At 42.6% G+C, this 26,313-nt stretch overlaps 1 protein-coding gene across 3 annotated transcripts in view; it reads left to right on the top strand.

Moving 5' to 3' along the window:
* Window positions 1–7,204: 7,204 nt before the first annotated feature.
* CLMN (calmin) overlaps window positions 7,205–26,313 on the top strand; it is a 112,651-nt gene continuing 93,542 nt past the window's right edge. For 2 of the 3 annotated variants that reach the window (XM_042445865.1, XM_042445858.1), the window contains exon 1: window positions 7,205–7,423. In XM_042445865.1, coding sequence (XP_042301799.1) covers window positions 7,342–7,423 — 82 coding nt within the window. In that variant the 5' untranslated portion in view covers window positions 7,205–7,341. Of the gene's footprint in view, window positions 7,424–23,636; window positions 23,677–26,313 lie in introns of those variants that run through there. The other variant, XM_042445859.1, reaches the window with a different exon arrangement.

Here is a 26,313-nt window from a genome sequence, read left to right as displayed (position 1 = left end):
CTGCCAAACTGACTGGCAGCAGGGATTGGGTGGTGAGAATAGACCAAATGCATTCCCTGGCCAAGGTGCTGTTTATTCTAGGGATGGCCTGCCAGTGGATGCTGATCTCACCAATTCAGATCATAGCCTCTGGTTCCGCCTTCTCCCCCAGCCTCATGCCCTTTCACACATGCTCACATACCAGAATAGAATAGAATAGCATTTTTGCATCAGTCTTTGGACCATCTGTTGACAAGGTTTACAGAAAAATACAACAGACAGAGTTAACTGAATTGTTAAACTCAGAGTATCATATATTGAGTAATTTGTTGTTTGCTGTCAAATAATTGCTTGCTGTCAAATAATTCTGATGTATTGGCAACCCTAAAGTGACCCTATCATGGGATTTTCTTGGCAGAATTTGTTCAGAGAGGCTTTACTCTTGCTTTCCTCTGAGGATGAGAGAGTGTGACTTGCCAAGGCATCCCACTTGTTTCCCATGGCTGAGTGGGAATTCAAACCCCAGTCTCCCAGAGTCCTAGCCCAACACTCAAACCACTACACCCTGCTCTTTAATAATAATAATAATAATAACAATAATAATAAATTTCATTTGTGTTTCCCCGCCTCTCCCATTGGATCGAGGTGGGGTTACAGACTAATTAAAACCATTACACAATCTCATAAAAACAGGAGAAATAAACTCCAATATAAAATTCTCTATAGACAACATACAATAGGGTAAGGCAGGGAATCAATCACATCGGAAACCTATTCATTCTACAGAGGGGAAGGCTTGGGAGAAGAGAAAGGTTTTAAGTCTCTTTTTGAATAATTCCAGGGGGTGTACAAGATGGAGCTCCTTGGGAAGACAATTCCACATTCGGGGGGCTGCTACAGAAAAAGCCCTATGGGAAGTAGAGGCATATCTGCAAGATGGGATTTCCAACAGGTTCTTCCCGGATGTTCTAAGTGTGCGGGGCGGACGATATGGGGAGATGCGGTCCCTCAAGTAACTCGGGCCCAAGCCATGTAGGGCTTTATAAAGCATACAATCTTACTAATGAGGGAGATAAATTATAAAACATACAATATTACTTGTAGGAAGATGAAATAACTTTTAGGATTCATGTCAGGATACATCTTTCATGCTTTCAGATTTCCCTGGCAGTTTACAGAGATGGAGCATTTGTTTCACATTGAATTGTCTCATATGATTTTTGTGATAAAAGATATCCAAAAGGGGATTACTGAGCCTCTTATGCACAGTACTAACAAGGGTTAGCTATGGTGCTGCTGCCATTATCTCTGAGAGATCCTCTGCCAGTGTCATGCCCCATTACTGCTGCTGCCCAGTGGCTGTTCGGCACGATTAGTCTGGCTCCTCAGCAAAAGCCTGTCTGACTTGGGGGAACATAGCATTTCAATCAGCAGCATAGTCTCTTGCCTAGGGGATGCCAAATTCCACTCCCTCATATCTGGGCATCAATGTTGCATATTATGCAAATTATTATAATTATGCATATTATTAATTTGCATTCTGATTATGCAAATTCAACACCTTAATCACTGTACTTTTTCTGCCATTATGTTTCAACCTCAATACCAGTATCAAGTTAAGCACTCTTTTTACTTCTTTCCCTGCTAACTGATATGAAGAGAGGGAGGCTTCCTCGCAGCCCCAAAGAGTAAAAGGACCCCTTTACTCTTGCAAGGCTGTTTGGAAGTGAAGTTCCATCATGCTGCCTAGCCCTAGGCTCAAACTGCTAGACTCAAACCACACAACACAAGGCAATCTCTGCTCACTTCCTTTCCTTTTCCTCTTTCTGGGCCTGTTGGGGGAAGCAGGGAGTGGATGGAAGAATAAGGTGTCAGTGCTACTGCTACCCCTGTGCAATAGCAACCGGAGCCTGGAAGGTGGGATGAGATTCCTGTCCATGCCAATCTTCTTACAAGGTTTCCTGCTTCTTTGCCACTGCCACATTTTAACCTACCCAATAGCCTACAATGAAGGGAAAATTGGCTTTTACTGCTTCCACTGGCCCAGTCAGCCGGGATATTAGTCCATCAATTCAGGATTTTCCAGGTTTTCTGGAACAAATGGCAACCCTACTCTTGCTTCCCAGGGGCACACAATCCCACCATTATGGAAATGTAGTGCCAATGCAAGGTGACCAGATGTCCTAACTGTAAAGGAGGACAAGGCACCGTGAAATGTAGGACATTCAAGAAAATGTAGGGCATTAACAAATAAAAGCTGAAAACACTAATCTAAGTATAAATTCATGCTGCTTAGTGACGCTCCAGAAGGGAGGACATTTTGAAATTCTTCCTGGACTTAAGACTGAAATGTAGGACCTGTCCTGGAAAAGGAAGATGAAAGCTCATGCTACCAGTTTCTTTTTTTCAGTTAGTCTCAAAGATGCCATTCAACAAGAACAAGGAATATACTTTTCCAGGGACGGTCACCCTATGCCAACATGGTCACAGAAATCGAATCCATATACCTTTCCGTTCACACACCAAATATACACAGTTTAATGATCATGGGCTGTGTCTTTCCCACATTCTAGAAAGGAGAATGAAAAACCTGTAAACTTTGGGTCACAGCTAGACAGCTGGCAGGCTGATACATAGTGGAGGAAAGTAGGGAGGATCCTTTGCTCTTAGTGCCATCACAGGTTAGTGCCCAGATGAGCTCACAACTCTTTTGCCCAGAGCTCCAAATAGCAATGAGAGTGCTGCTGCTGGAAGCTGCCAAAATGTTGTACTTTGGAAGCTGGGAATGGCTAAGTGCTATTTTCTTGTTGTTATCTAGAGCAAAAAGAATTTGGATTGCCCACAAGAAATGCAAGGAATGAAGGATAATTGTACATTCCCATTAAAAGTGTTGTCGGAGCGGGAGACTCTAAGGGTCAGAAGCCAAGGAAATAGTGTGACCAGGCCCCCAAATTACTGAGCCATTAAAAAATAAACCAAAACCTTTCCTCTTAATCTGAAGATCACCTGCTTCTACAGCACTGATTGAGGAAGAGCGCTATTGCTTGTTACGTGTGGAGAACTTACAACCTAACTAGTGCTAAATAAACATGGCATAAAGATAAAAGCAAAAGGTTAGAAATAAGGGAGAGAGGGATCAAGATTGTTCTCCTCCTCTGTAGTTGTTAAAGGCGGAAGGAGGAAGTAGCAGGAGGAAAAGTACTGTATATTCCTTGTTCTTGTTAGTATGGCATCTTTCTGAGACTAACTGAAAGAAAGAAGCTGGTGGCGTCAGTTTTCGTAGTTGATCTCAAAGGTGCCACAAAATCTCTTTGCATATTGATTTTCCAGACTAACATGGCTGTCTTTGAAATCTACCACTTTCAACCTTCTGTCCAGGAGGACTTCCAAAATGTTTATTTTGAGTCTGAATTTATATTTACAGTGTTTTCAGCTTTCATTTCCTAATGTCCCCCCCCCCTTTCCTTGAATGTCCTAAATTTTGTGGTGCCATGTCCTCCTTTCCAGTTAAGACATCTGCTCACCCTGACAGAAAAGGCTAAATATCTCTGAAAACTACAAATCCCAGGATTCCATAGCATTGAACTATTGCAGTTAAAGTGGTATCAAACTAGATTATTTCTTCAGTGCGGATGCAGCCTGAATGTGTGTGTGTGTGTGTGTTGTTGCCTTCAAGTCATTTCCAATTTCTGGGAGAGAATAGTTCAGCTTTGTCTTTGCATTCTTCTGAGGCTGAGAGAATGTGCCTTGCAGATACGGCCCAGAGGTTGTTTTTTTATCCCCTTTCAACTTCCCTTATATTTCCCTTCCCTCCCACCACTTGACCATTGGAAAATAGTAATACTGTAATTTTGTTCTGTTTCTGGCAATTTGTCACTCTTCTTTATTTCCTTCTGTTCCTCCTACTTGTTCCTACATTTGTATTTTTGACAGTATTTGGATATTTCTCAGTACCAATAAAAATAGCAATTGAGGGGTATTTTGTTTTTAGCATATTAGTATATTATTTCAGTATGGTAGCATTTTTATAGTGTGGTATTTTATTGTTCCTTTTTATTATATATGTTCTGATGTTTGATCTGGAGGAAAAGCGCTATACAAATAAAAATTATATTATTATTATTATTATTATTATTATTATTATTATGCTCTTTGGTGGAAATGGCATTATAAACAAATATCATCATCATCATCATCGCATCTGAGATCCAAATGCATCTGAGGAAGTAAAGTCTACCAAAGTTCATGCTACCAACTTTTTTCTTAAGTCTCAAAGGTGCTACAAAATCTCTCTACATTATTATTATTATTATTATTATTATTATTATTATTATTATTATTAAGATTAACATGATGTAGATTGTTTTATTAAAAATAATAAATGGCCTCTGAGGGGAGCGTGGGCTGTAAGGGCGGTCGTCGAAGGCCGTTGGCATTTGTGAGGGAAATGTTTCCTCTCTTGAACCTTCCTCACCCTGCTGTTTTCCAGTAAACATTAACCGTGTGCAGAACGTATTAAAACAAAAGACAGTACTTGCCCATATGGTAACAATGGGGAATGTTTGCTCATAGGCAAACATAGGATACATATACTATGTTTCCCTATGGGCAAGCATTCCCCAATCTCCCTATGGTCAAGTAGTCCCCTATATTTCCCTATGGGAAAGTATTCATAGAATCATAGAATCATAGAGTTGGAAGAGACCACTAGGGCCATCCAGTCCAACCCCCTGCCATGCAGGAAATCCAAATCAAAGCATCCCTGACAGATGGCCATCCAGCCTCTGTTTAAAGACCTCCAAGGAAGGAGACTCTATCACCCTCCGAGGGAGTGCATTCCATTGTCGAACAGCCCTAACTGTCATGAAGTTCCTCCTAATGTTCAGGTGGAATCTCTTTTCCTGCAGCTTGCATCCATTGTTCCTGGTCCTGTTCTCTGGAGCAGCAGAAAACAAGCTTGCTCCCTCTTCAATATGACATCCCTTCAAATATTTAAACAGGGCGATCATATCACCTCTTAACCTTCTTTTCTCCAGGCTAAACATCCCCAGCTCCCTAAGTCGTTCCTCATAGGGCATGGTTTCCAGACCTTTCACCATTTTTGTCGCCCTCCTTTGGACACGCTCGTTTCTCAATGTCCTTTTTGAATTGTGGCGCCCAGAACTGGACACAATATTCTAGGTGGGGCCTGACCAGAGCAGAATACAGTGGCACTATTACTTCTCTTGATCTAGACACTATACTTCTATTGATGCAGCCTAAAATAGCATTGGCCTTTTTAGCTGCCGCATCACACTGTTCACTCATGTTCAACTTGTGGTCTACTTGGACTCCTAGATCCCTTTCACACGTAGTTTCATTCAGCCAGGTGTCACCCATCCTATATCTGTGCATTTTATTTTTCCGCCCTAAGTGCAATACCTTACATTTCTCCGTGTTGAATTTCATTTTGTTAGCTTTGGCCCAGCTTTCTAGTCTATTCAGGTCATTTTGAATCTTGATCCTGTCCTCTGGGGTATTAGCTATTCCCCCTATTAGCTATTCACCAATGATTCTCTGTGGGCAGGTAGTCCTCTATGTTTCCCTATGAGCACATATTCCCCAATGTTTCCATATCGTCAAATATTCCCAATGGTGCTTTCTGCACCGCCATTTGGGACGTCCAGAGGACGTCCCATTTTAAAAAAGGGGCGTCTCTTATAGACGCCCCTGGGCCTAATACGGACTCTGTCCGTACAAGATGGCACCGGCCCTTCTACATGGCCGGCGCCATCTTTGCGTATCGGACGCTGAGCGTCCGTACGCGTCGTGTCGCTTGTGACGTAGCGAGTGCGCCCCTGGCGCCTCGCTACGTTGCAAACGCGACGGAAAAAGAAGCTCCATTTTGGAGCTTCTTTTTCGGTCCGCGCGGGAGTCGGTCCGTCTGAAGGCTCCGGTTCCCCGCGGACCTACTGGCGGCGGCGGCAGAGCGCCGCAAAGCGGAGGTATGTACCCCGCCTATGTTTCCCTAGGGTCAAATATTCCCAACGTTTCCTTATGGTCAAATATTCCCAATGTTTCCTTATGGTCAAATATTCCCAATGTCTCCCTATGGTCAACTATTACCAATGTTTCCTTGTGGTTAAATATTCGCAATGTTTCCCTAGGGTCAAATATTCCCAATGGTTCCTTATGGTCAAATATTCCCAATGTTGCCCTATGGGCAAGTATGCCCAGTGTTTTCCTTGTGTCAAAAATTCCCCAATGTTTCCTTATGGTAATATATTCCCAATGTTTCCCTAAGATCAAATATTGCCAATGTTTCCCAAGGGTCACCTATTCCCAATGTTTCCGAAGGGTCAAATATTCTGAAGGTTTCCATAGGGTCAAATATCCCCAATGTCTCCCAATGGTCAAATAGCCCCAATGTTGCCCTATGGGCAAGTATGCCCAATGTTTTCCTTGTGTCAAAAATTCCCCAATGTTTCCTTATGGTCAAATGTTCCCAATGTTTCCCTAGGATCAAATATTGCCAATGTTTCCCTAGGGTCACCTATTCCCAATGTTTCCAAAGGGTCAAATATTCCGAAGGTTTCCATAGGGTCAAATATCCCCAGTGTCTCCCAATGGTCAAATATTCCCAATGTTTCCCTATGGCCAAATATTCCCAATGTCCCCCTATGGTCAAATATTCCCAATGATTCCCAATGGTCAAATATTCCCAATGTTTCCTTATGGTCAAATATTCTCAATGTTTGTATTTCCAATGTTTCCCTTGGGTCAAAAATTCCCCAGTGTTTCCTTATGGTCAAATATTCCCAATGTTTCTCTAGGGTGAAATATTCCCAACGTTTCCCTATGTTTCCTGTGCTGCTCCTGCTGTGTATGTGTGTGTTGTTGTTGTTGTTGTGTGTCTCTCTCTTCCCTCAGTCCTTTCCCTCAGAAAGATGCCTCTGGGACCCTGACTGAGGAGGCGGTTTCTCCTCCAACCGCCACCAACTTGAGGGCTGTGTTCTGAGGGGATTGAGGGGGCAGAGCCCCTATCTTATCCCCTCTGCCCTCCCTGCCTCCTGAGAGGGTTTGGGGGCTTCCTAGGTCCTGAGAAGGAGCCCCTATCCCCCTTCTCTCTCTCTCCTTTCTCTCCCTCCTCTTCTAGGGAGGCTCTGCTCCCTCTCTCCGCCTCCTCCACTTCCCTCTCCTCCTCCTCCTCCTCCTCCTCCTCTGCCTTCCCTCTTTCCACCCCCCCCCTTCATTGGAGTGTGTTTAGGGACTGCTGGGTTTCTCTTTTTTATTTTCATATTATTTTTATTTGGGGGGGGGGGCTGTTTCCCCACTTTTTAAAGACTATCTTTCTCTTAGCCTCCTTGTCTGCGGGGCTCCTCCATGGCTGGGAGCGAGTGGGACTGGTTTCAGCGGGAGGAGATGATCGGGCAGATCACAGACCTCCGGGTCCAAAACCTCCAAGGTAAGATGGTCTCTCTATCTCTATCTGCCTATAAGCTATCTCTCTGGACCTGGACCTGGACCTGGAACTATGAAGGCACAGAACATCCACAACCCCACCTGGGTTTCCTTTGGAGGCAGAAATATGTGTGTGTGTGTGTGTGTGAATATATATATTTATACACGTATATGTGTTTATGTGTGTCTGCATGTATACATGCATGTGAGTGTATGTATATGTGTGTATACGTGTGTACATGTATAATTATATATGTATATGTGTGCATAGGCATATATGCATATATATGTATGTATATATGTCTGTGTGTATATATATATATATATGTGTATGTGTGTATGTGTGTCTATATGTATGTAAGTATGCATGTGTATATGTATATTTATATATATATATATGCATATGTGTGTATGTGTATATGTGTGCATATGTATTTGAGTGTGTACGTATATTTGGATATGTTTGTGTGTGTATATATGTACAGTATATGTATATGCATATGCATATGTATATATGTGTGTATGTATATATAGTTATATGTACTGTACACACACACATACTCTGTGTGTGTGTTTGTGTGTGTGTGTGTGTGTGAGAGAGAGAGTCAGAGTGATGCAGTGGTTTGAGTGTTGGACTACAACTGGAGACTAAAGTTTGAATTCAAGCTCGGCCATGGGAACCCTCTGGATGACCTTGGGCAAGTCACACTCTCTCAGCCTCAGAGGAAAGCAAAGGCAAATCTCTTCTGAACAAATCTTGCCATGAAAACCCCATAATAGATTTGCCTTAGGGTCACCGTAAGTTGTAAATGACTTGCAGGCACACAACAATACACACACAAGCTGTATCCACATGCAGAAATAATCTGGTTTAACCCCATGGCGCAATGCTATGGAATCATGGGTAGTTTTTGGAGAGATTTAGCCTTGTCTGTCAGGGTGGGCAGATGTCCTAACTGGAAAGGAGGACAAGGCATTGCAAAATGGAGGCCATTCAAGGAAAAGGGGGACGTTAGGAAATAACAGTTAAAAACACTAATGTAAATATCAAGTCATGCTCAAAATGGAGGACATTTTGGAATTCCTCCTGGACAGAAGGTTGAAATGTAGGGTTTGTCTGCTGGCCCTATCTGTCAGAGAGTGTGGATCATGCAGTCCTATAGAGAGGGTGAAGTTCCCCTCCTCTTTTGGTCAACTTCCAGATGGAATCGATTTGGTGACTTCCCTCCCTCCAACCAAATCCTTTCCTTAATTCTTCTGTCTGTGCATTTGAGCTCCCTTTCCTTTCCCCCCTTTTCCTACTTTGATCTTGCTTTCCTTGGAAGATGGGGGGAGGAGAGAGAAAGAAAGAGATCTGTATAGCATTTAAATGTGTAAACTTAAAACATTAAATAGCTGCCATGCAAGGAAAATGGAGGTGGGGAGAGAAAGGAGAGGGAGTCTGGCCCTGGGTTGGAGATGTGTGGAGGCCAGAGAAAGGTGTCAGTCACAGGCTTGCATTTTGTCAAGGTGTTGCTTTTTGGAGGGATACCTATGCAAGCAGGCTCTTCTCCTTCTGGCCATGTCACACTGGGAACAAGGATTAAAGAAATAAAGGTTTATTAGTTCTCCAGAATGATGTAGTGGACAGTAGATAGTCCAGGGTGGCCTGATTCCCAATACCTTTTAAACTTGCAAATCGGTTTCAACCAGTTCAAATGGCCCTGGTTCCCACTTGCATCAATTTGCTGAAGTGATTCAGAGAGGGGGGCATGCACTAGGCCTATTTAACCTGCGTCTTTTTGATGCTGATTTTTCCCCGCATCTTTTTCACCAAATTGATTCAATGCAAGTGTGAACCAGAAGCTGATCGGATCCGATTTCACAAATCAATCTTAAAATAATAGCTTCAGCACAAATGTGAACCGGAAGTGGATCGGAATCGGTTTATTATGATGTGTTTAGGAATCGCCAGGTGGGTGTTTTTTGCAGTGCAGGAAAGCGGAAATGATATCCTGTGTCTGCCCACCCTCTCTTGGACCAGCACCATTTTTTAATTGGCCATTGACAGAAGTACAGAGAAATGTGATTACTGTGATGGACATTAAAAAAAACACTGTAGGAAACGATTCTATTTAAATCAATTCATTACTCAGTGTGAACCACAAGTGGGTTATCTACCTCAGGAAACAGGTTTAAATAGAATCAATTCATACGTTGGTGGGAACTATAAGTGGGTTATTTTGATACCAGAAAATGACAGAAAATGCGATCATGACAACTGTAGTGTGAACCACGATCTGATGGCGAATCGATCCAGCGATTCAGATCATACACCAATTTATTTCTAAATGGGAATGAGGCTGGTGTAACTTTCCAGATGCTGTTGGACTACACTTCTCCTCAGCCCTCAATGGTATAGCCAAAAGTAAAGGCTGATGGGAATCGTAGTCCCGCAATACCTGGAGGACCACACATTCCCTATCATTGAGACAGACCAGAGTTCACAGGTGAAGTGAACTACTTGCCAATAACTGGTGGTCTCTGTAACACCTGCTGGTTGCTGGACCTGTTCCTTATTTATATAGGGCCATAAATTTACACCAAAACATGCAAAACATGGTGAGCAGTATATGAATCTTGGCCTTATCAACCTTGACACTTAATCAGGACATAACCCTAGTTAGTTCCTGATATATTTCCCCATGTTCCACTGTAACCCAGCCTAAGCACATACATATAACTGAAATACATGCATATTCAATATTGCTGCACCCATCTCCTCTTTCCCCTCCCTTTTCTCTTACTTCAATGTGACAAATTTAGATTATAATAAGATCCTTGGAGGCAGGGCCTTGTTGCCTTGTAGATCCAGTACTCACATTGATGCTGCTATATAATTTGTGATGATTGATCCTGAGTGTGCATTCTTTCTTTCTTAATTAAACACAATGAACAAATGAGCAGACTGAACTTTTTAGTTGACTCTCAATACAGTATCCTTATGCCCCCATCTGCGATTTCACAGATTTCTGTGATAAGCACTTTCCTCTTTTCTGTTCTATTCTCCCATTTTTAAGTATCATTAAAAAATGTTAGTGTTTTCACTCAGTAAAGTAAATCAATGTGCTGGGCAGAGTTGCTAAGAGTAAATAAAGTTTTCTGAGCTGTGATAGGTTGTTGCCTCAAATCAGCCCTTACTTCCTCCTCCACAGTCACATGGCTGAAGAAATACTTTCATATGCCTCTCATTATGATTTGTTTTGTCTGTATTCTGTTTCAGTCTATGTTGCAAGCCACTTTGGGTCCTACGCTGGGAAAAAGGTGGGATATTAAATAAACAGATACAGCAGGAAAGTTCACCTGCAGCCCAAAACCTGGTACAGCATCTTGAGCTAACTTGATAGGGAAGAGAGAATTGTAGGGAAGAGTTTATAGGTGAAATGAATGCAATAACTACTTTTTCTTCTTCATTTTTTTTTTAGAAAAAAAATAAAATAAAAACCCAAGTATCTGAGAGCTTTTAAAAGAGCCTTTTGTGGGATGGTTACATTTCAGAAATAGAAACCATTGGGAAGTGAGTGGCCTTAAAACATATTGTCTTGCACATTAATGTGTCCACAGATGCAGTTAGGATGAACTTCTCTGAAGTTTTCACTCAAATGGTTCTTGTGTGTGTTCATTCATGCCCTAGTTTCTGGAATATGTTCATTCCTACATTAGGAGACAGAGGAATTTTTAATTTTACAAGCGGAGGTGATCTTCTTCAGTTTTGTATTATATACAGAGCATGCTGAATGATGATGAGTAATAATTACGATGAAATGAAATATTACTGTGATCCTGTTTCAAGTTGGCAGACCACACACATGGAGGCAGCCAGGCTAGCAGTTTGACCAGTAACTTCCCAGGGCATCACATGGACAATTAGTGCCTGCTCTAGGGGTGGCAGAGTTATGCCCAGGCATTAACCAGTCTGTAAGACAAGCAGTTGCATCCCCATGTGAAGAGAAAACTGCTTGCACAACTGTGGGTAACTGTGATGGATCTGGGGTCCACCAGCTTTGTGCTCTGGAGCCCCCGTGAGGCCTCACAGACTGCCAAAAATGTCAGAAAATTGACAAATACAAAAGTGGCCAGAAAGTTGACTACTAGTTTGGGGGGGGGACCCAAACAGGGGGTTTTTTTAAAAATGTTAAATAGTGCAGAAATTTGCAACCCCTGGAGGCAATATACACTCTTTACCGAGAAACTGAGATCCAACATAGCATAGTGGTTTGAGTGTTGGACTATGACTCTGGAGGCCAGAGTTTGATTTCCAGTTTGACCATGGAAAATCACTGGGTGACTCTGGGCAAGTCACATGCTTTCAGTCTCAGGGGAAGGCAATGAGAGACTTCCTCTGAACAAATCTTTCCAAGAAAACTTCATGACAGGTTCATCCTAGGGTCGCCATAAGTCAGAAATGTCTTGAAGGCACACAACAACAAACCTGAAACTTGGGGGGGGGGGGGGGTTGAAAACTGAAGGGCTTGAGAGCTGTAAAAATAATCTTGGGGACATCATGTGGCCCAGAGTTGCACTTTGCCCAATATCTGGTGTCCTTCCACATGCTCACTAGTTGCTTGGATTTTTGCAAAGCTTGCTGGCTTAAATAGTTTGAAGGCTTGGATACCTTTTGCAACCTTATGCAAGGTTGTAAAAAGCCATCACCACTGACACAAGACCAGCATAGTGCCCCAATAGGAAACTACTTTATGAATGCTGGAGGTTGGCACAGGTTCCTTTGGATCATTGTTATCAAGGCATGCTTTTGGGAGGGAGGGCAAAATGTCCAGTGTCTTACATTTGTCATTCTACTACTGTAATGGAACCTCAGATAAGCCTTGTTCATACACAGCAGGCATTCCAGTGTTTTTGTAAAGGTTGTTTTGCAATATCTCTAGAAAGTATTGGATACAGAGTCTAATCTTCAGCACCTTTAAGGTGTCTTCTACCATGTGTGTCTTGTAGTGTTTTCTTAACTTGTTGGGAGTTTTCTGGAGCAGGGTCAATTGTTCCCACTTTCTAAATGCTCAACAAATATTTCTGTGCATTCAACCAGCAGATCAGTGCCATGGAGGCTTAGCTTGCTTTCAGGCCTGTCTTTACTTTGGAACAAGTCCCACTGAAGCAGCCCAAACACCTGAAAGGCACCAGCTCTCATATGATCTTGGAAGCTAAGCAGTGGCAGGCCTGGTTAGTATTTAGATGGGGGACTGCCAATTAATACCAGGAGCTGTAGGCTGTATTTGAGAGGAAAACAGTGACAATATATCTCTTGAGTATTCCTTGCCTAAGAAAATCTATGAAATTCATGGGACCATTAATCAACAAGTGGATTGAGGGCACATTTATAGTTATACTGTAAGTCCCATTGAACTCACTGAGGCTCAGTCCCAAATGGACCTGCATAAATTTGTGTGTTTACTTCATTCAAAAGGGAAGCATTGCTGTAACTCAGTGATAGGACACTTACTTGGCATACAGAAAGAGGCAGCTTCAGTGCTTGGCATCTCAGATTTCAATCCTTGACTAGGGAAGACTCCTGCCTGAAACCCTGATAAATGGCTGTCAGACATTGGGGTTATTCAAATGGTGAAAATAATCCAGGTAGAATCTGGGATGAATCTTTGTTGTTCACATGCATTTCAGATATATCCAATTAAGTTTTTGGGGGGAGGGGGCTGCAAAAACACACACACACACACTTAACCTGGGGTAATTGATATTGGGGGTTTTTTTTCTGAGTTTTTCTAAAAGATTCTGATTCTCGGCTATGTGAGTAACTGACACCAACAGACCTGTGATAAATTGGAATAAAACTCTGTATGCTTTGAACGTACAGTAGACCCTTGTTATACGCTGGGGTTTGGTTCCAAGATCCCCCATGTATAACAAAATCCATATATGCTCAAGTCCCACTAAATATAATGACATAGCAAAATGGTGTCCCTTATAAAAAATGGAAAATCAAGGCTTGATATTTGAAATGTATACTTTTTTTGAACATTTTCAAACCATGTATGCTTGAATCTGTGTATAAAAAACCAGTGTACTGTATAAGAAGGGCTGACTGTACTTCAAATACATTTGCATCACTGACTCCATTTTTATTCAAGTGCTTACATGTGTGAGCAACCAAACCTGCAGAGATGCACACAGATGTGGTTCCATAGTGTGAACAACAAACCCGGAATGTGTGGGTGAAATTATTTGCGTAGTCGCACTAAAAAAGCCAATGTGTGAATGGCCCCATTATAAACCAGAAGAAGCATGTGACGTCTAGAGAGTCTCCTCTGTTCCCACTCAATTAAAAAAAATACTGTACTAGAAGTGAAGTTTTCTTATGAAACAAGCTACACAGCTCTCTTTGGATGATTTCTGGTTTGATCTTTGGTTGTTGACATTTTCTCGTGGTAAGTCTGAAGAAGTGAGACTTGGCCTCTATAGCAACTGAAGTTGCACACCTCGGATATAGACAATACTGAGCTAGGTCTGACTTGGTAGAAGTTTATATTTATAAAAGCAGTTGGCTGATTGCCCTCCTCTTCAGAACTGTGAACTGGTAGGCCTTGGTTGACACACGAGTGGAATGGAAGCTCATTGGCAGCTGGTTCACCTTTCAGCTAGTGTGTGATGCAATTTGACCTGGTTGCTACTGCTTCTCCATAAAACCTTCATGTTGACTATCTGAGATAAGAAACCCTGTCTGTGCAAATAAGGAATTTTTAAGGTTTTATTCATATCACTTCCAGATATTAACAGCTCAGGGTTCCTAACAAACTTGGAGGAAGTTGTTGTTGTTATTACTATCCTCATCATCCATGGCAACCTGTTCTGTAGTAAAAGGTAGCAAGCTCTCAACCTGTGCTTTCAGGGGTATGGTCTTTTCTAATTCATTTTGAAAGTGTAAGCAAATCAGAGCATGGTCCAATTAAGTCCACACATGATAACTGCAGGATAATCAATTTGCAGATGGAGGCTAAATGTATCCCATAGGTGTTCCAGGGAATCTATTCTGTTTGGACTGACGGCTCCTTAGCTTTATGGATAGTGCTACCCTAGAATGTCAGAATTAGTTGAATGCATCAAAGTTCTCCTGCTCACGGGTATCAGTAGCTTGTGTGCTACAGTCTCTGATTTTACTTCCTCACCCCCCAATAAACAGTTAGTGTCTGTACATTGCCTCCACGTAAGCTACTTCCACTGGGACAATGGATTCTACAAGCAGAGAGATGGGGTAGCCTCTGAGCCTTGTGATAGCAAACTGTTACATGGAACACTTTGAAAAGCAAGCCCTTGAAACAGCAACAAAAAAAAACCCACAACGTGGTTCTTATATGTGGATAACAATTTCACCTTTTGGAGCCACGGAGAAGAATATCTGACTTTGTTCCTGAACCATCTGAACATCATTCAACCAAGCATCTAATTCACGATGGAAAAAGAAAAAGAAGGAACATTGCCATTCTTGGATGTCCTGGTCATCCGCAAACCAAACCAAGGGCCACACAGTATACAGAAAACCAACACACACAGAGATACCTACATAGGAACGCCAACTGTCACCTGGGACAAAAAAAAAAGCGCAATAAAAACACTGGTAGACTGGGCCAAAAGGATCTGTAAACCCCACTTCCTGGAGGATGAATTGAGGCACCTAGACTGGGCTTTACAGGCTAATGATTACTCCAGCTCAGATATCAGAAGGGTTGTGAGACCCAGAAAAGCCCGTAGGAGCGAAGACAAACAACCACCCAAAGGGAAGGTATTTTTACCATATACCAAAGGAGTCACAGACAGATTAGGGAAACTCTGGCCCATTACAGACGGGACTAAAAGTGTGTGCTCCGCACGTGCTAAGGTTAGAAAGGGGCGTCCTTTCCGGATGCCCCCAATCCTAGGACGCGCAGAGCGCGCACAAAATGGTGGCAGCCATTCCAGACGGCCGCTGCCATGACATCACGATCACGCCGCCTCTAAATGGGGCGGCGCGGTTGTGACATAGTGGGGCCATGCGAGGGCGCCTAGTGCGCCCTTTCTGCGGCCCCGGAAGGAGCTCCGTTTCGGAGCTCCTTCCAGGTTTGCGTCGCTGGGCGCAGCCTTTAGATGGCTGTGCCCAGCGACGCAGAGGAGAAAGGGGCCAAGCAGCCCCTTTCTCCTCCTCTCTGCCGCCGCGGGGTGCCCCTGGGGCTTGAAGCCCCAAAGACACCGCTTTCCAGGCCTCGGGGAAGTGGCCTTTTGCCGCTTCCCCGCGGCCTGGAAAGCGGCGGATCGGGGCCTCAGCGGCTGCCGCTCTGACCACTGAGACCCCAATCCGGAGGGGAAAGGGGCAGGTGCAGGCCGCCGCTTTTTGGCAGTCTGTAACGCGCCTCTGTGAGGAAACACAACCTCCAAATGGTCTATAAACTGACCAAGAAAATTCAGCAAATACTTTTTCATACCACTATAACTGTGTAGTGTGAAAGGACTGGATAATAGCCAAGAGAAGAGAAGGTTAAGAGGCGATATGATAGCCCTGTTTAAATATTTGAAAGGATGTCATACTGAAGATGGAGCAAGCTTGTTTTTTGCTGCTCCAGAGAACAGGACCTGGAACAATGGATGCAAGCTGAAGGAAAAGAGATTCCACCTCAACATTAGGAAGAACTTCCTGACAGTAAGGGCTGTTTGACAGTGGAACACACTCCCTCGGAGTGTAGTGGAGTCTCCTTCCTTTGAGGTCTTTAAGCAGAGACTGAATAGCCATCAGTCAGGAGTGCTTTCACCAGATCTTCCTGCATTGCAGGAAGCTAAACTGGATGGCCCTTGAGATCTCTTCCAACTGTAGGATTCTATGATTCTATATACATGTTCACTGAGAGGGGAAAACTGCAATGGCTCTACCGGGCTAATCTCCAAGTAAATATTTCTCTGACTGAAACCTTCTTCTATCTCTTTCTCATAAAGAATTGTCCATTAACTGTCATGGCAACATCCTTCTTGAATTCTGAGATTTCTGGTTTCATTAGGAATTGTCAGCCTGAAAGCTGTAGTGCCTCACCATACTACAAACCCCACGATTCCATGGAATGGTGCAATTGCAGTTAAAGTGAAACCACAGCGCTATAACTGTGTAGTGTGAAAGGACCCCTAGGTGGGGTACAGACCGCCGCTTTGCAGCGGTCCGCCGCCGCCATTTGCTCCGCGCGGGAGCCGCAGCAGCCAAACCGCACGGCTCCCGCGCGGAGCAAAAAAGAAGCTCCATTTCGGAGCTTCTTTTTGCGACGCCTCAATGACGTCGCGAGGCGCCTGGCGCGGACTCGCAACGTCATAGGCGCCGCGACACGTCTGGACGCTGTGCGTCCAGTACGTAAAGATGGCGGCGCCCATGTAGAAGGGGCACCGCCATCTTGTACGTATACAATACGTACTAGATGGCGGTGGGTATCCCACCCTAGAGAGTGTAATTGATGTGGTTTTAAGATAGCATAAGCCTATTGTTTCAATGGTACTTATTTCATGTTGTTCCAGTCTACTTCATTTTTTATGTCAAATTGCATGCCAGAAATACCAGGAATGTCCCTGAGGCCTAGTTCAAAGGTAAGATGTGTAAAGGAACAAAAGAATGGGCCTAAGAGAGCTTCGAAAAATAGTTGTAGTAATAGTAGTAGTAGCAGCTATTTTTATTATTATTAGGTATTAATTTCTCAGGCAGGCAAGGATTATCCTATAATATCAGTGTCTGTAAGATATCACAAACAGAAACTCATCAGTTTTCCTTGTGTTTATTGATTCTTTCCAAGGGCTGCGGGAGTTTTCTACAATGTTGGTATGTGTAACCACTCCATGCAGATGATGTGTTCTAACCTGATTATACATGGTTGATATTCTATTACATTTCAGAGACTATTTAGTTTCAAGGTATAATCTGTTTTGGCATGAGTCAAACATCCTTCATACACTAATCATCTCTCTTACATGCCTCTCAAATCCTCATTATACTAAAGACATGTGTAGAAGAGTAGTAAAGATGACAGCATGTAGGGTGTTTGCCATTATCAGTAAATAATACCCATTGTAATCCAAATACTAAACTGCCATGAGTGAGTCCTATCAGATCTTATACCAACTGCCTGAGAAAGGGGGAGGCCTATTGCTGCAGTCTAATATTGATGATGGTCCAAATGTAAGTAATAATAGCCAAATATAATACAGAAAGTAATTCAGCCACAGCTGTCTGTCTGATCCTATGTACATTTGTTCTTCTATCCCACTGATTTCATAGAATTCATGTACAGGCAGCCTTAAAGGTAGGTGTAGGAAACCTGAGGCCTCCAAATGGTGGAAATGTATCAACCCCAGCTAACATGCTCTGTCGTGGTGGTGGGATTGTAGTCTAAGATTTGGAGTGCAGGTTGCCCTTATCTGTTCCAAGGGATACTGCTGAAGTCTGGCCATCTGGGTACGAAGTGGGTAAGTAGCGAGCTTTCAAAGCAAGTACTATAGACATATTTTTAAAAGGGTGGGTGGAAAGGAGCCCTGGTGGCGCAGTGGGTAAATGCCTGTACTGCAGCCATTCACTCAAAACCACAAGGTTGCGAGTTCAAGACCAGCAAAAGGGCCCAAGCTTGACTCAGGCTTCCATCCTTCCGAGGTCGCTAAAATGAGTACCCAGACTGTTGGGGGCAAATTAGCTTACTTGCTAATTAGCTTACTTGCTGTTCACCGCTATGATCTTTGAAATAGCGGTATATAAATAAAACAAATTAATTAATTAATTCATGTAGAAGTGTTGGAACATTTTGACCTAATGCCCCATAACTGATGCTAAGAGGTCAAACTAATTCTGGAAGTCTGGTGGTACATTTAGTATAGGGTTGCCATAAGGCAGGACCTCCAAACCGGGACAAATGTAGGGCAACATTTTCAAACGTAGGGCACGTTTTTTAAAAAATGGAGGACACTTGAAAAAACTGATAATTTTTTTTAAATGTTAATATAAATGCATGTTTCTTAGGCATGCTCAAAATGGAGGACATTTTGGCATTATTCCTAGACAGAAGCCTGAAATGTACTTCTCTTTCTGGCCAAACCTCCCCCCCCCCCCATTCTACAGAACATTTCCCACCCCAAGCAGGCATAGCATTTGCAAGATCACAGGCAGTCCCTTGTGCCACTGCAAACTACATTCCCACTCCCAACCTTTCTTAGCAATTCCCCCCTTCCTCCTTTTCCTTGCCCCCTCCAACCCCCCCCCCAAACCCCTCTTTTTCCCAGGTATGTCTCAACTTAGGAGGGATTTATGGGACAGATCCAAAGCCTTTTTTCTTTTCTAATGGGGGCAAAGCCTTGAGAAGCCCTGGACCCCTGAGAAGAAGAGGAGGGGGGCTTAGAGAGAGGAAGAAAGAGAAAAAGATGAGGAGGGGGAAGAAAGGAAGAAAAAGGAGAGGAGGAAGAGGAGGGGAAGAGGAGGAGAAGAAAAAAACCCGGAATAACAAGAAGAAGAGAAGGAGGGGAAAGAGAAAGAGGGGAAGCAGATTGCCTGAGTGTAAATTCCTCCCTGCTTGGATGTTGGAGTATGCCCAACTAAGGAAGCAGAGGGCTGGCCAATAGAGGCAGGGCAGTGCAACAGACCCCGCCCCTGCTGGTTTCAGTCGTCCTGCTGCTGCTCCAGACAAGCTGCACAGGCAGCACTCTATAGAAGGCAGGCAGCAGCCCTGGGAGCTCAGAGTTGGGCAGCCACCCGGGAATGGGGGCGGGACAGGACGGGGCATGCCTCCCAGGAGGCGGGAAAGTCCCGCCCACCGCCGTGAAATGGCAACCCTAATTTAGTATGGTCTGCAGCAAAAGTGTGCTTTATGTTTGGATATGTCCTATGTGGTGGGGAAAGCTAGTTTTACATCAGTCTGTCTGAACAAAATTGGCTCTGTACTGATGAAACAGTTGTCCTTGTAATGTACTGCTGTGTAGTGAATTAGGAGAGAAGTGGCACATTGATTGTTCTAACTCACCATGCTTATAGACTGGGTAATGTGGAAGCAAAACTGTATTGACTTCCATTATTCATCCAACACAGATAGAATATTTGTTGTATTTGCTCATCTTTGTCAAACTGTGTGCCAGTGAAAGTAGCAATAGAGTAAGAGCTTTGGTGGAGGGATGGAAAAACAATTTATTTAATGTATCCTATTCTAGTCTTTTTAATCAAGTTGACATTAAGCAGAAACATAGCTATACCTCGAATTAAAATAATACATTTGGGATTATCTGCCATTATCATTAGGTACACGGAGGGAATGATAATATGACAGTGAAGCATAAAAAGAAAATTGCAGCAATTGATGAGAAGTTATGTAATATTTGCTTTATAGACATTTTCATTCCTTTAGGTATGAGCACTTAGGTAGTCTTGCTTTATACCAAGCCAAAACTCACTTTATAAGAAAGCTCCTTTGGCTCTGTGGAATTTGTTTAGGATTATGCTGTGCACACGCCTTACCATGCAATTCTGTACACATTTAGTTGGTAGTCAGTTTTCCTAATACAATGGGCATGATTTCTGAGTAAGCTTTCAACAATCCTGTAAAGTAGCTCAGATTGAGACAGAATGAGTGGCCCTAGATTCATGCTGTACATTTGGTAGCTCAATGGGAACAAGAACATAGACTTCCCAAATCCCAGTCCAGCACTCTAAACATTAAACAACACTGTTCCTCAGTCGTTTTGTATATTTATTGAAAAGTGCCTATAAAATCAGTGTGTGCTAGTAAAGTTTTGATATTCAGCCCACATCTATATGAGAAATTTGTTGTAGCTCATCAAGGCATACTGAGAATGGCTTTAATGTTTTTTAAACAAACATTAAAAAGTTCAGAATTTTATTTTTGAAAATTATAGTCTATCATATGCATATCATTTGTCAACTAATTATGAAAAAGATACTATATATAGGCGACTAATTTGACCTCATGTGTAAGTCAAGGGCAGGTTTTGGGACCAAAATTATGGATTTTGATATGACCTATAGATAAGTCAAGGGTAAAATTTAACAAATGATGTAAAGGACAATCAAAGGAAAACTGTGCCAAAGAACTTACAAAATTCCAGCAGGCCTAACTGTTTGTGCTCACACTAAAGGCAGGATGAATGAGAAAAGAAATAACTTTCAAACATCATGGCAATACTCCTGTAAGCATTGCACTGTTGCCAAATGCATAAAAGCCAAGCACCCTTAAGAAGGCACCTCACCAGAATTTACTTGCAGTATTAGGGAGGTTAACAACAAAAACAAAAAATTATGTATATTGAAGGATGGAAAGGTCAAGTATCCCTTACCCAGACACAGTGTTCTTAATCTGGATCAGGAACCCACACTTTTACCTCCAACTGTCCCAGTTTGGCTGGAAGACCCTGGCTAGTCCTCTGCCATCCCACCTTCCCAGCTGCTTTTTAAAAGTCCTTTTTTTCTCTCTCCTCCTACCACTTTCCTTTTTTCTCCTCAGCTTACTTCAGTTGCTGCAAACTAAGTTAAAAGTGTAAAAGTAGTTTGTATTCAATTAATTCAACTGGGAAGAGAGGAGGGGATGGAATTTTCCCCTTCCCAGTAGGCTCTGGCTTTCCTAAGTTCAGGATGCAGGTTCCACTGCTTTTCTGCTTAAAATAGTGGGGTTTTCCTCATTCATAACTTTTGCCCTCTTGTTGCTTGGCCACACCCTTTTGACCACATTCTAATGCAAAATACCTTGTGTACCTAATGCAAAATGTGAAATTCCTTGTGTACCTAAGTTCAAGAAAGGGAACAGAAATCACAAAACCCCACATTTTTGCATTCTCTCTGCAGTTGGGAGTAGGTTCTATTCTCTTAAACCTACCAATTAGAAATTCTGTTTGTGTTTGTAACAGAAAAATGAATTTCATCCTCACTATTCTATTAATCTGGAGTGGTCATTCTTGTGCATCACTGGCATAGTGTGTGTGTGTCCTTTATTTGTTTAATTTATATCCCACCTTTCTCGCAACATAGGATTTGAGGTGGATTACAACAAAGTTAAAACAAAATACAGCTGAAAAGCTGATGACACAAAATTTTAAAAAATAAAGGCCAAAACACACTACAAAAATAATCCACTTTGAGACCGCTTTAGTTGCCCTGGCTCAGTGCTGGTGAATCCTGGGTATTGTAATTTATTGTGGTACTAGAGCTCTCTGATAAAGCTAAATGTCTCACAAAACTACTGTTTCCAGAATTCCCCAGCATTGAACCTGGGCAGTTAAAGTGGTTTCAAACTGGATTATTTCTGCAGCGTGTTGTGACCCTTACTTATTATATTAAAATAGCTATAATTTAAAAATCATTTAGAAAACATAACTATAAAGATAAAAGACTAACTGAAATGTCTAAACAAAAAAAGAAAGAAAAGACAATTCCAGAAGATTTAAGTGTGGTTGGCAGCAGCAAAATATTATTCTGGGATATCAGAGGCTGACTAATTGGATATATTATGAGTTCTCATGAGCAAGAGACTACATAATCAGCTGTGAGGTAATGGACCTAGTACAGCAGTCGTCGTCCAGTTAAAAACCCAACCGGTTTTTCCACCCAGTGCAAGGAATGATCTCAGTACACCAGCGAGGTTTTTTGAAGTAGCACAGAATGTTTGCCTTGTGCTTAACTGAGGTCCACAGGGAATTTTGCTATTGATTTTTTTAACAGCCGGCAAGGCTTGAAAGCTCCATTTGCTGGGATGCCAAAGGCAACTTACACTGGCATTTTGTATTATATAGCAGAAGTGTAAATGCTACAGTCTGAACTCTCCTTCTAACCTTGCACAAGGACTTCTCAAACTTAGGGAAATTATTTTGGACTGAGTTAAAAAAAGCAACAACCCAACAACACCTCTTGGTCTTCCTTTGATGTAATACAGGGAGGCAGGGGTGGCCTAAGGCATTTTGCTGCCTGAGATAAAGAACAAAATGGCACTTTTCTTCCTTCTGTTTCATGTACAGAACCTGACTGGCAAGCAAATGGACCTTCAGTGGACTCAAATGGACTCTCTGACAGTGGTATAGGGTCCTCTAACACACCAGAAGGCAGCAGACCAATTTAGGTCAGAGGTGTAGCTACAGGAGAGGAAGCAAAATGTGGACCTTGCTCTTCAAATAAAAATTCTGTCCCTATGCAATTTTTCGTCTCATGTTTTTGGCATTTCTGCTGCTTGTGAAGTTGAGCATTTAGCAATACAGTTTAGGCATCCAAAGATAAAGGACAGGCAGAGTTGCCAAGGGAATGGTGTCTTGGCAAATGTGAGAGCTAAGCATGAACAATTCTCAGGACTTTTTCACACGGGGACCTATGTGCTTCCATCCCGAAAATGGTTAAAGTGCTGGCATCCCAGAAAAGCAATCCCATTTGCTAATGGTTATCACACACAAGAGCACAACACGGGATTAAAGGAACATTATTTAGGGTCCAATGCAAATTTGGGCATCAAACAGAGGAGGACAAACACCCATTGCTAGCTTAGAAATACCTTTTCAGCACATGCTACAAACTGTCATTTCCACAAGTGCATACACAGCCACATGCTCCAGGGAGGGAAGAGAAACAGGGAGGAAAAAAACTCTTTGCCCCAGAAGCCACAGAAGGTGTTTCAGAGGAAGGCAGGATGAGGCCTCCCTTTGCAAACTGTAAAACCACACACAAAGACACACGAGAGAGAGAGAGAAAGAGGAGGGGGCTGAGGCCATAAACCTGCCTGATTCCAGTGAGGGCTGATACTCTCAGATGTCCTCCTTTTCCAGGACATGTCCTCCATTTCTCCCTCCTGCCAGGAGGAATGCCAAAACGTCCTCTCTCTGCCTTCTCACAGCAACTGTTCCCTTAATTAGAGGCTGCAGGATGAAGGAGAAAGCAGCAGGGCAAGGGAAATGTGTGTATATCCCTTTAAGAAAAAGGCTTTCTCCCTCTCCCTGGCACAGCAAGGAACTCTGGGAACAAGAGGCATCAAGGGAGTGAATTTGCAAGCAAAATGGAAATGTAAATACGGTAGTTTTGCAAATTTGCTTATTTCCTGATTCACCTTGCATTCTGTCTGGAGTCTGTCCTGATTTCATGCAGCATCATGTGAAAAGCAGCAGCAGCAGCAGCAAACTTGTCCCTAATACCCTGGATGACCCTACATTGGCACCAGTATAACCTTCCAGAGTTTCACTCTCTGGAATGCTAGCAAATGGGGACCGGAGCAAAACTTCATGGTAGGGCAGATTTATTAGGCTGTGCCATTGGTTTAGGGGGTGATGACCAGGATGTACGGCACTCACAGCTTGTTTTCATAGAGAGGTCTAAGATGATGGATGCGTGTGTCATGAAGAACTGCTTGGAAGGCTACCACCGGCCCTCAAAAATTTGTTGTCTGAAGCATTGTTTTGTAGACCAGGATTTGGAACGATGTCTGTACTTGGAGTAAAAGCTGAGCTTGAAAAGATTGAATTGAACTTTTATCTGCTCTGAGTATAGGCAACAAAGAATGATGGGATTTGAAGCTCATGATATCTGAAATTGTTTTAGCTGAATATGTTTAATCTTCTATACCTTTTGGAGCAAGGGGTCTGTAACTCAGTGGTTGGATAGAAGCCCTTCAGAGACCATAATGGGCTAGAGGTACTAATAATTTGAACCCATATGAGACAACTTCATATGTTGCTATCTCATTTTCTTAGACAGGTAGTTCTTTGCTTTTTGACTCACGAGAATTTGTGATTTTTAGATCACCACACTTCCATTTTTAAAGCTATATAATTCATGTTCTGAGTTATACTGAAGGTAGTGTAACTTGACACGTACTCCCTTTAGGACAACTGAAGTACAAGTTGCATTGGAGCTCCATGTTGGGAGCTCCCAACATAATTTGCTTCTGGAAAAAAAAACAACATACATGGTCCCAGTTAAAGACCTACCTACATCTATGGTACAATCCTGATTTGCTGCTCCACATTGACAACATCATTTGAATTCCCATGGCAGTGTGCAGTTTGACCCTGAGAGTACTGTGGGAATCTTTGCCCTGTTTTTTCGTTAATGATACAGCTGCATGCTGCTTACTTGTATCCTTAAGGAATGTATGGCATTTGTGACATCTCTGTTGTGTTATGCCTCTGGCCAAAAGTGCTAAGTGAGTAAATTAAAAATGATCCATTACAGACAAGGCTGCATCATGAAGTTCTTCTAGGGCATTTACTAATTAACTTTTCAACCAAGGGAAGAGGACTGTATATTTGTGTTTTGCAAGCTATAAGGAGCAAGCTTACAAAGTGATCCTTACAGGAATTGAATTTAAAAAGAAGAACGGCAGCTAGAACTTTGACCCCATGTCAGGAGAAAGGCAGAATATAAACTATTAAGTAACCAATCAATCAATCAATCAGTAAATGAACTTAGTAAAGTTAGACTTTTAAGAAGATTTTAAAAAATGATGCAGGCATGAATGTACTATGTGCCAATCAACTGTGAACTTAAAACAAAATGTAATACAGTTGGCCCTTCTTATACACGGATTTCTTATACACGGATTCAAGCATCCACGGTTTGAAAAGGTTCAAAAAAAGTATAAATTTCAAATAACAAACCTTGATTTTCCATGTTTTTATAAGGGATATCATTTTGCTATGTCATTATATTTAATGGGACTTGAGCATCCATGGATTTTTGTTATCCACGGGGGATCTTGGAACCAAACCCCAGCATATATCAAGGGTCCACTATAAAACATCCTTTAAGAACATTTTTGGGAACACAGGGTTATGAATGTGTTGAATAAGTATTGAGTAGTCATTAGGTTGTTGGACTGGGCTGGGGCTTAGGAGATTCAAGTTGCCACTAAGTCATGAAATTCATTGGCTCACCTCAGGCCCGTCACTGTCTCTTAGGCTGACGTACCTCACAGGGTTCTTATCAGGATAAAATGAGGAGAAGGTGAGCCATGTACACTGCTTTGAACTTATTGGAGAAAAGGGGGTATTAATGTAACCTGTAAAATGAATAATGCCTGATGACAGTCATAATGCCTTACTTGTGGCCTTCTCAGAGGCATTTTGTTGGCCACTCTGAGGAACAGGATGGACTGTATTGACAGCCTTTGGTCTAATCCAGCAGTATTGTTCTTATAATATTTGTATGTCATGTTAAGTTCTTCCATGGCATTTTAAGTGTGATGGGTGGCTATCAAGGATAAGAACTTCTCTGTTTTGTCATCCAGACTGGGCAACATGCATTTTCCTAGAAGTCACCAAGCAGTCTAAAATCCATATTCTATCAATGCATTCATTGGGCCAAAGGAAAAGACAGATGAGCCTATGCAATCTTTCAAGAGCTGCAGCATTTTTATTTTTTTTTTGTCAGAGTCTGTAAGGGGTTTGACAGACTGCCCCTTTTAGTGCCAGATCGGGGTCGTGGCAACTACAAGGCACGGCCCCAGTCTGGCCTTTCCGCACTGCAAAAAGGAGCCACAAAAAGTGTCTCCTTTTTGCGATGTGGAAATGGCACAGTAGCTGTTAGTGCCATGGCTTTTTGGCACTCCTTTGGCGCTGTGTCATCGGGACGCTGCATCAGAAGAATGCCATGATGCCGCCCACTGTGTGGTGCGGAGTGCGGCATCATGCCGGCATGGGGATGGAGTTGGGCTGTGCATTGTGTGGACACCATTCCTCTACTCTGCCCCCAGGCCTGCCTTTATACAGTAGCTGGTCTGTACATCCTGTAATTCTCAAACTGGATTCATCAGGGCTTTAGGTTTCATCCTGAATACTTCCTAGGTTTGCTGGGGAAAGTAAAAACAGCAAAAAGAATAATCATTGTTTTAATATTTGGAAAATACAAACATCTACTGTCCTCTG

The sequence above is a fragment of the Sceloporus undulatus genome, chromosome 1 (genome assembly GCF_019175285.1).
Source record: "Sceloporus undulatus isolate JIND9_A2432 ecotype Alabama chromosome 1, SceUnd_v1.1, whole genome shotgun sequence".
In the NCBI taxonomy this organism is placed as follows: domain Eukaryota; kingdom Metazoa; phylum Chordata; class Lepidosauria; order Squamata; family Phrynosomatidae; genus Sceloporus; species Sceloporus undulatus.
Note: the sequence above shows the minus strand (reverse complement) of the source record. Positions and strands in the feature narration are given on the sequence as shown.